This window comes from Crocuta crocuta, unplaced genomic scaffold, assembly GCF_008692635.1.
Source record: "Crocuta crocuta isolate KB4526 unplaced genomic scaffold, BGI_CrCroc_1.0 scaffold25, whole genome shotgun sequence".
Taxonomy (NCBI): Eukaryota; Metazoa; Chordata; class Mammalia; order Carnivora; family Hyaenidae; genus Crocuta; species Crocuta crocuta.
The window spans coordinates 16,025,625-16,036,639 of NW_027532015.1; the positions used below are offsets into that span (position 1 = coordinate 16,025,625).

The following is an 11,015-nucleotide window of genomic DNA, read 5'->3' on the forward strand; positions in this document are numbered from 1 at the left end:
TTAGATTTTTTACATGGCCTTATTCACTTTGTGTTCTTGGAAATGAGGATACCTAAAGCCAGTGCTATGTCTAAAAAGCTATATTTAATACTCTTAGCATGCTACACATGATTATGTGTTCAATGAATGCTCAAAGAATTCTTTATGATGCTGATTATAATCCTCTGCATCGCTAAGGGCAGACAGCTGTTTACAAGAGATATTAATACAGGAAGAAGCACATACGTGAAACAGTAAATTACACACAAGAAGGCATGGTGACCTATTGTAGCCAAGTTGTCAATTTAACCATATAAATCCATTTAAACAGTACTTTTTCTGCCCTCTAAATCTTGGACTAATTCTTAAGCCAAACGTGTAAAAGTTTGTGAGTGTCTATTATGTCCCTAACTGGGTCTCAAAGATGAAAGCTACATATGTTTCCTGCTTTTATCGGGCACACAGTCGGCTTCATTAGCAGAAATCAGGTTTGGGAAATAACCTGGAACGTGCGCGTAGGCCAAGAACTCACCCTTCCAAACTTTTGTTCCAAACCGACAAATAAGGGCTGGGATCCCGCCCCTTTGAATCCCCTGTCAGTCAACCTCTCTGTGGGCGGGGCACGCCCAAAAGCTATTTCCGTGAGCATAACTGCGCATGCGACCCAGGGAGGGAGGGTGGCCCTGAGTTGTTGTCGTGCAGGCGCAGCTTAAGACGTCGCGCGTGCGCAGGAGCTCTGCGCAGAGGCCTGCCGGAAGCCAAGATGGCGTGTGTGTGTTGTCCAGGCCGCAGTTGGCGCCTTATCAGTATCTAAGCCGTCTGTTTTGTAAGGGGCTGTGGCAAACGCCCTTTCTGCCGCCATGGCCCGGCATCGGAATGTCCGAGGCTATAACTACGATGAAGGTATGTGGCAGGGTCGTGCCGGGACGTCATTTTCGCGGTTCCAGCTGGGATCCCAGCCCGTTGGCATACACTTTGATCTGTGAGTTTCTCGTTAGTGGTGACAGGCGGGAACTCAGAGTAGGCTCAGTTGGAGAAAACAACAGTACATCTGAAGGCCAGCGAATGGCGTCGTTTTCAGTCGTGATTTCTGCCCTCTGGGATTGATTTTATTTTTGGGCAGGAGAGGTGCCGCACGCCGTCACATGGGGAGCACATTTGGGAAGGTTGGGATTCGGTGGTATTTGTGCACGTCACCTCTACCTCCCATTGTTTCCTCCCAGGTTGGTACACCGTTGCCTACTTCCAGGTACTCTCTTCCGACCCCACTTTCAAAAATGCCCACGAAACGATGCTCATTTGTAACAGACGGAATGATTTCATGCTTACATTCCATTCTTAGGCTGTAACTATCAGATATACATGGTGATTCTTTTGTGTTTGTGCATACACACATTTTTGTGTAGAACCTGGCTTGAGCTAAGTGAACTTATTTTCTATGAGTTTCAAGTTCAGTTGGAAATTTAGGAGACGATAAAAAAAAGATAATGACAAAGGCCTAATTAATAAGTGGATCAGATGATCTTGAGGTGTATACTCAGTTCTTGGTTGATAATGCTCAATATACATGTTTTTTGGAACGGGGGGAAAAAAGCACTAGAAGCAAGGGGTCCCCAGAAAGTACTTACTGATTTTTGAAAATGAAATTAAAAAATGTGCATATGAATGTTCTCTAGGAGTTTAAAAGGAGTTAGAAACGTTTAGGAAAGTGCATCATCTCATTGTAGTCGATAGTTCTAGGCATCACCAAGCATCATACAAACTAACATTTTAAACAAAAATGAATGAGTGCAAAGGAGTAGCAAAGACCAGTTGCTTTTTAAAGTGTGCTTAATATGTTAGTGGTTGTTATTGGCACTGTCAACAGATTATTCTAGAACATCGGTATGCCCTAACCATAGTGGAGGGTAGCTGACACCCTGTACATTTGGAGTCTCACCTAGTCAGCCTGTTACATGTTAGGTTCCTGGTGTTCACTTCAGATTCGAGGTCGTTTTAAGTGTTGCAGTGGATGTATTACATGTGGATCGCTGCTATCTGAGAAACGACTTTACCTTGAGAGATAGTTGTGCAGTTATGACATAAAAGATATGGATAGGCCTAATTGCAATGTACTCTTGTCTTCAATAAGTACAGATAATTTCCTCAACCAGCATTATTCGAGTGCTTATTCTTCATTAATTGAGTGCTCTAGAGTACTGCTGTAAGCTTTGGGGACCAAGAGTAAGATGTGTGAATGACTCTAAAGGGAGAAATGCACAAGTAACAGATGATTGGAGTATGACATGCTACAAAAAGTACTCCCAAGGTGCTGTGGGAGTTACCTAAGTGAGAACACCTTATTCAGAGTGGATTGGAGGAGTTTAAGCGGGATTTCTATGTGAAGGAAGGCTTCCTGGACTAGAGGTCCTTGGCCGGTGGGAGTGAGTGCTAAANGATAAAAAAAAGATAATGACAAAGGCCTAATTAATAAGTGGATCAGATGATCTTGAGGTGTATACTCAGTTCTTGGTTGATAATGCTCAATATACATGTTTTTTGGAACGGGGGAAAAAAAGCAGCACTAGAAGCAAGGGGTCCCCAGAAAGTACTTACTGATTTTTGAAAATGAAATTAAAAAATGTGCATATGAATGTTCTCTAGGAGTTTAAAAGGAGTTAGAAACGTTTAGGAAAGTGCATCATCTCATTGTAGTCGATAGTTCTAGGCATCACCAAGCATCATACAAACTAACATTTTAAACAAAAATGAATGAGTGCAAAGGAGTAGCAAAGACCAGTTGCTTTTTAAAGTGTGCTTAATATGTTAGTGGTTGTTATTGGCACTGTCAACAGATTATTCTAGAACATCGGTATGCCCTAACCATAGTGGAGGGTAGCTGACACCCTGTACATTTGGAGTCTCACCTAGTCAGCCTGTTACATGTTAGGTTCCTGGTGTTCACTTCAGATTCGAGGTCGTTTTAAGTGTTGCAGTGGATGTATTACATGTGGATCGCTGCTATCTGAGAAACGACTTTACCTTGAGAGATAGTTGTGCAGTTATGACATAAAAGATATGGATAGGCCTAATTGCAACGTACTCTTGTCTTCAATAAGTACAGATAATTTCCTCAACCAGCATTATTCGAGTGCTTATTCTTCATTAATTGAGTGCTCTAGAGTACTGCTGTAAGCTTTGGGGACCAAGAGTAAGATGTGTGAATGATTCTAAAGGGAGAAATGCACAAGTAACAGATGATTGGAGTATGACATGCTACAAAAAGTACTCCCAAGGTGCTGTGGGAGTTACCTAAGTGAGAACACCTTATTCAGAGTGGATTGGAGGAGTTTAAGCGGGATTTCTATGTGAAGGAAGGCTTCCTGGACTAGAGGTCCTTGGCCGGTGGGAGTGAGTGCTAAATAACTTTTCACCTGGGCAATCCCCAATCAGGTTGTTGTTTTGGTCATGTTACTTTGGAACAGCTGATGACATCATAAACAAGCTATTCCTGTAGCATCGGAGGTTCACCCCCATTTTCTGCTTATAAAAGTTCTACTCATTTTAAGGGTCCAGTTTATTTCTCTTTTTTTCCCCCAGTTAATGCTTCCTTTGTATTATTTTCAAATAATAATTTGAAATTTCTCAAAAGTAATATAACTTTATTAGAGTATGTGCTTTAAAACCTATTGGTTCCTCAATTTAACTCTCACTTTGTACTTCTCTGTCATTTGGATAGTACCTTACATGACTGCCTTTAGCTAATGCTCAATTAGCTCCTAATGTAAAAGTCCAGGAGGGCATAGTCTGTCCCTTATTGTTCTATTTACTTTGTTGTTACATTTACTCCAGTAGCTGGTAAAATGCTTTCTGTACAGTTAATATTACAAAATTTAGTTAAGGAAAAGAACCACTTTACAAAAATCTTAGGAAAGAATTCCCTCCATCTTTATTTATTTATTGAGAAGAAAAGAGAGTCCTAGCAGGGGAGGGGCAGAGGGGGAGAGAAAGGGAGAGAATGAATGAATCCTAAGCAGGCTCCACCCCCCAGCTCAGAGCTGGATTCAAGTCTCCATCTCACAACTGTGAGACCTTGACCTGAGATGAAGTCAGAAATCTAGAGTTGGAGGCTCAACCCACTGAGCCACCCAGCCACCCTTCTCTTCATTTTTTTATATTGTGACACTATTAGGGTCACTTTCAGTGGGAAAACTGACCTGGTAAAAAAAATTCTGTCTTTAATATCTAAAAAGGTTTATTTTTATTTTTTTTGTAAATGACTCATTTATTTGCTAATAAATGGCTAATTTGGGATTGTGATCTAATAATTTATTGACTGTTACATATTTTTATCCAATAGTTGTATTTATCTAATTTTTCTTTACCATGAACATTTAGTCTCAGCCTTCGAATGTGTTCTTCCTGATACATGAATACCCTCAGAAACTAGGTACCTATCCTTTGGAATTTGTTTAAATATTACTTTCCCGAGGATCATTCTCTAGCCACCCCCCTTCCAGTTCTGTTTTTGTTGTTCATGTGTGTGTTCCCAAATCACTGTATATTTCTCATGTCTCAGACACTTGTCATGTAATTTTGTAATTGCCTGTTTTTTGTGTCTGGTTCCTGTTAGATTTTAGGTTCATAGAGATCTGGAAATGTGCCTTTCACTCACTGTTGCCCCTCACATATCTTTCTTAGTCCCTGGCTGAGTCTGTTTATCAAATGAATAAATACATTTGTGTAAATATATTTATGTTTCTTGGAGATTTTAGTTTTAAATTGATTGATTCATTAATTTATAATAAAACAAAAATTAATTTAGCTCCAAACATGTGCTAGGTAGTTGGCTAAGAAAGAGCCTTGTCCTGATGGAGCTTACAGTCTCTTGGAATGAAACAGATGTATAGTGCTTTGAAGACAGGTAGTTGGAGAAGTGTGCTAGAGAGTAAAAGTGGGGGGGGCTTGCTGCTCTACCGGAATGGTCAGGGAAGCTAGTGGTCAGGGAAGATGTGTGCAAATAGGTGACATTTGAGCTGGAACATTACCTAGGAGAAAGAAGCAGCTTGAGGAAATCTGGGCAAAGTGCATATTCTGGTCACTAGGGAAAAGAGTCCAGTTAGGGTGAATGGAGAGCACAAGGGAGTTTAAGATTAAGATGGTTTTTATAGAACTTAACTAGCTTGACATGAAGAAAATTTGTTTTCATGGTCTGATTGTTTACCACATGCTAGTCAGTTGTATGGGAAATAAATGCTTTGGTTATAGAGAGCACTTGGTGAACAAAATGAATGGATGGCTTGTTTCAGATTTTAACACCAGAGAGACGATTCAAGTGTGCGGCCTGTAGTGGTATGATTTTTTGATCACATGAAGTGANGTGAATGGAGAGCACAAGGGAGTTTAAGATAAGATGGTTTTTATAGAACTTAACTAGCTTGACATGAAGAAAATTTGTTTTCATGGTCTGATTGTTTACCACATGCTAGTCAGTTGTATGGGAAATAAATGCTTTGGTTATAGAGAGCACTTGGTGAACAAAATGAATGGATGGCTTGTTTCAGATTTTAACACCAGAGAGACGATTCAAGTGTGCGGCCTGTAGTGGTATGATTTTTTGATCACATGAAGTGAAAACTTGGGAAATTTTTAATAAAGCCCAGTTAGCTTAAAAACCGAAGAACTGTGTATGTCTTTATGCATGTAGAAAGTCAGTGAGTATCTATTTTGTGGGTAAAATTTTTGGAATTTTTTGGAAAAGCAGGCATTCCATGTTCCTTTAATTTTGAGGGGCAGTTTAGTTTGGAGAGAATTCTGATGCTTTCTTGTTAATAACTAAGAATATAAAAAGAACTTGAAAATAAATTTTTCTTTTGTGTTTTTATTATAGATTTTGAAGATGATGATCTCTATGGCCAGTCTGTAGAGGATGATTATTGTATTTCGCCATCAACAGGTAACTTTTGAAAAATAATTTGATTTCTATTATTTGGGGTTTTAAAAATGTTAAGTAAGTATTGTCATTCTAGGACTCAGGTGTTACATAAGGCTATAATATTATGTAATGTTTAAAAGATAATTGTATGTTAACTTTTAAAGGTGTATAAAATCATTTCTTTACCTAAGAAAAGAACTTTTTAATATAGTTTATTGTCAAATTGGTTTCCATATAACACCCAGTGCTCATCCCAACAAGTACCCTCCTTGATGCCCATCACTCACTTTCCCCTCTCCCCCACCCCCATCAACCCTCAGTTTGTTCTCAGTATTTAAGAGTCTCTTAATGGTTTGCCTCCTTCCCTCTCTGTAACTTTTTATTTTTCCCCTTTCCCTCCGCCATGGTCTTCTGCTAAGTTTCTCAAGATACACATATGAGTGAAAACATATGGTACATGTCTTTCTCTGACTTACTTCACTTAGCATAATACCCTCCAGTTCCATTCACATTGCTGCAAATGGCCAGATTTCATTCAAGAAAGGAATTTAAAGTATTGATTTCATCGTTTAGCTTTCAACAATTGGAAGAAAACTTTGAAAACTGTGTTTTTCCCAAACTTCTTTGTAACATGCAGTTAATCTAAATTGTACTGAAATGGTAGTTTAGCCAATAATGAAAATCTAAGACTTTTTGAAAGCAGATAACAATTAATTTTATATACTCAATAATCTTTTGAATATTAGAAACATTGAGGTGTTATACATAGACTATGTTTCATACAGTACTTCAGTTTATCTTCTGTTAAGTAAACCAAATATATGTTGTTCAGACTTCTGATTGAGCCAGAGAGTGATTAGAGTTCATTTTCCTGTGGGACCGGGCATCAGAGTTGTATTTCTGGCCTATCTGTTGAAAGAATTCTTCTTTGCCACTGTATAAAGAAAACCTGAAACTTTCATATGTTCTTTTCAGCAAATGCATAGTGTTTGACCAGACCTTTTCTCAAAATGTATTTGTTTTCAAATTTCAGCCTGTTCTGTAAACAGTTAGTTAAAATGCCCCACTAAATTTTACTATGCCATGAGAGGATAAAATTAAATATAGTGCAGTACAACATAAATGTAATCCACAGCACTCATTCTCTACAAGTTGAAGGGCTTAATATAATTCACATTCTATCAAAATCCACTTTGTCTTTAATACGAATAGTCTGCGAAGCTGTCCTGTACACCTGTACCTGTTTTAATCTCATTCAGTCTCTGAAGACCAACTGTGTCCCTTCTGACTGTTTAGAATTCCTCTTTCTTTACACAGCAGAGGTGCTCCCCAACTCGTCTTAGCACCTCTCCCTATCCTGTTACTTGTTCCTCTGAAAGGCATCTAGCTCCTGATTTGTGCTTCCTCATTTAGCCTTACTAATTGGGCCTTTTCCTCTCTTGCTCTAGTGTTACACTGTTACCAGTCAGGATCCTGTTAGGAGATAGAATTGCACCAGTCATTTTGCCAGAAAGAATTTAATACAAAAAATTGTTAACTAGGTTTTAGAGAACACAGAAATACAAAAAGGGCAAGCAGAGTATCAGGGAGGTGATAACTTCAGGAAGCATTTACAGTTCCGAGTTCCTAAAGGAGCACGTGGGTGAGGTCAGACCCAACCTTTAGAGGCTCGTAGAGGTGCTCCTTGGAGCTGGAACTTAGACCTGGGCCAGGAGGGTGTTGCTTTGCTGTTTCGCCTCTGAAGTTCAGAGGAGGGGCTGTGAACCGGGGACTCTGTCCTCTGAGGAGGAGGACACTGCATGGCTGGTACAGGTGTCTGCGAAAGGACCTTGTGAAGCTTGGATTCAGCCTTTTTGAACAGGGAGTTCTAGCCAGCTGTCTGGTTAGGGGGTCTGAGGGATATGGGCAGGGCCACACTGAAGCTGGTTCTGGGAGTTTTGGGAAAACTGCTAACTGGCAGAACTGCCGTTACTGCATGTGCAGTGCTGCTGGGGTGATGGGGGCTGGACACGAAGCAAACACATGTCTTCCTCTTCTGACCTGCCAGTCTCCCTCTAGCATCTCCCCATTGGCTGATCCTAAAAGGGAGTCAGCTGTCAAAGAAATGAGCTTCCTAGAGACTGCAACCGCAGCATCACAAAGCAGAGTAAAGAAGGCTGGGTTAGAAGATGAGAGATGGTTTAATCATCATTTTCCTTTAGAGCTCCTTACGCAGGGATTCAAGTCCTCATTTTGTAGGGATGAGAGATAAAAGAGATTTCATTTTTTCCAAAGAACCTCCCAGCACTTGCCATTTGCAGTGTTAAAAAAAAAATTTCATGGGTTACCCCTTTGGGGCTCCTATAATATACTGTCATAGTTGACTAGGTGATAAAGTGGTATCTGGTAGCATTAACTTGATAACTCATATTGTAAGCGCAGTGGAGAGCATGGCATGTTTATGAAACTGAGAAGACGATGTGAGTGTGATAATTAGATTGGACTATTTTATTTTATTTAGAGAGAGAGAGAGAGAATCTTAAGCAGGGGCTTGATTCCAGGACCCTGGGATCATGATCTGAGCTGAAATCAAGAGTTGGACGCTCAACCAACTGAACCACCCTGGTGCCCTTAGATTGGAGTTTTTAAAAGAATCTCTTCTACATAGTAGAGACTGGATTGGAGGTAGTACATGAATGAATGTACATAAATTAGTTTGGAGATTATCATATTAATCTAGAGATGATATTTGAGGACAGTATTCTCGAAGTGTGGTCCAGGTACCATCAGCATCATTTGAGAATTTATTAGAAAAGTAATTCTTGGCCCTGTTCAGAGTGGGGCACAGCTGCTGTTTTATTTAATAAGCTTTCCATTGTATGTTCCTGCTTGCTTTGAGAGTCAGAGTTTAGGACAAGGGTGGTAGCATTAGATTTGGAGATAGATTCAAGAGATAAATTAGAGGAGCTAAGGGCTACAGGATATGGAAGTTGGTTGAATCTGCCTTGCACAGGATGGAAACCTTTATAGAGAGAGAGACTCCTGAAAGGCATCTTAATCTTACACAAAGGAACGCATCAGTACACCAGGTCCGGGATTCAGAGGGTGTTTTTTTGAGATTTGCATCCATGGCCCAGCTTTCTTGAGGTCAGAGCTTATCCCCTCGTCTCTGATAGGTCCTTGATGGTGTGTCGTGTGTGTGGTTCATATTCAGGATAGTTTTACTCTTTGAGTTACTTCTGTACACACCAAGAAGTCAGTGACATTATTGAAGCAGGAGATACAGTAAATGATTTTGTGTTTTTTCTATGACAAACTGTATTTTTAACAAAAGCATGTGGTTTGGGATTTTTTAATTTTTCAAAACATGGATAAAATAGTATTGGTATTAGATCAGAAATTTTCTTTTTTAGGGATATATCTTCCAAGTGATTTTCAATGAAAAATGAACAGTTTTAGAAGGATACTCTGTTCTTAAAAAAGAAGCCAGTTCATTGAAGAGCTGATTGTATTCATGGTCTTATGAATTCTGATAATTGACTGATTTATATCAATTAATAGGAATTTTTCTAAAATTCATCAGCACATGTATTCTTTTGAACTCTGGTAGGCAGTTTTCCTAATGGAAAGGGAATTTCTAAATGTTACAGCTTTTTTTCCTTTAGAAAGGTTGACTTTGATATTGTATACTGAATATAAGTCAAGGAATTGAGGATGGCAGAAAGAGCCTGTATATACAACTTTATTTGAACAGTTGTGGGTTTTGTTTCGCCTACTGTAATTAGAAACGTTAAAGGATACACTGAGGCATACTGCAGTTTTTAGGAATTTATTCGAGCAAACGTCAGTTTGAATCAGGCAGCTCCAAACTGGAAGTGGTTAGGGGCACTCCACCAGACTGAGCAAGGGACAGGGTTTTTATAGAGAAGATAGGAAACAGAGCAAAGAAATTATTTGATTGGTTGTAGCTTAAAGGTTGCATTATTTGGGAAAGCCTAGTTGGATTTTTGTGATTGGTGGTTCTTTTTTAAAAAAATTTTTTTAATGTTTATTTTTGAGAGAGACAGACAGATTTGACAGACAGTGCGAGATGGGGGTGGGGCAGAGAGAGATGGAGACACAGAATCCGAAGCAGGCTCTAGGCTCCAAGCTGTCAGCACAGAGCCTGATGTGGGGCTCAAACTCATGAGTTGAGTCCTGAGATCATGACTTGAGCCCAAGTCTGAAGCTTAACTGACTGAGCCACTGAGGTGCCCCTGCTTGGTTATTCTTCTTAATCCTTAGGCATTTATAGGAATTGACTGGCTTAGTTTCCCACTTGTTATCAAGGCATTGGAGCCACCTCAGTCAAAAGGCCTCCAATGATAGCTTAAACAGTAGCGATCCTTATTCATTCCATTCCAACTCAGAATCTTTATTGAGCATCAGTTAACCCCATTCTAGTAAGTTTATGAATTAATTTGGTATAAAGAAGCATGTTAAAAGTCCTCTTCAGGTGTGCCAGAGTGGTATGGTGAGTGGAGCATTAGTCCTGCGTGGAGGCTCCGGGAAGACTTCTGGAAGGACTGGGACACGTGGGAGGAAGCATGGCATTGTGGGAGGAAGCATGGCATCCTAGACAGGAAACAGCGGTGCTTGGGCAGTGGCCTCTCTGTGAGGCTTACTTGAGAGCACTCACACAGTTAATGCATTTGCAGCAGGGAAGAGGGCTAGGAATGGAAAAAGGCAAATTTGGGAAGGCAGTTTTTAATTTTAGGTGTGTCATGTCAGCTTATCAGAGGTTTTTGAAGAAGGTAGTATTTTAGGAAAGGAACTGATGACTGTCTACAAAGTGGACTACAGGGGGATTTGTTGGCCAGTTTTTCCTGATCTTCTCTGATATGAGTCAGCTGGGAATAATTTTAAAAATACAGATTCCCAGGGGCACCTGGGTGTCTCAGTTGGTTAAAGGTCACAGTTTGGTTCAGGTCATGATCGCATGATTCATGAGTTCCGGCCCCACATCAGGCTGTGTGTTGACATTTTGGAGCCTAGAGCCTGCTTCGCGGATTCTGTGTCTCTCTCTCTACTCCCCTACTCATACTTTGTCTCGCTCTCTCTCAAAAATAAGTAAGACATTAAAAAAAAAAAAAAAAAAAAAAAA

The 11,015-nt window shown here is 39.9% G+C and overlaps 1 protein-coding gene across 2 annotated transcripts in view; it reads left to right on the plus strand.

Moving 5' to 3' along the window:
- The first annotated feature begins 715 nt into the window (after nucleotides 1-715).
- The window catches only part of HBS1L (HBS1 like translational GTPase), an 88,451-nt gene continuing 78,151 nt past the window's right edge, over nucleotides 716-11,015 (plus strand). For both annotated transcript variants that reach the window (XM_077776143.1, XM_077776144.1), the window contains exons 1-2: nucleotides 716-882; nucleotides 5,849-5,914. In XM_077776143.1, the coding sequence (XP_077632269.1) occupies nucleotides 840-882; nucleotides 5,849-5,914 (109 nt within the window). In that variant the 5' untranslated portion in view covers nucleotides 716-839. The remainder of the gene's footprint in view (nucleotides 883-5,848; nucleotides 5,915-11,015) is intronic.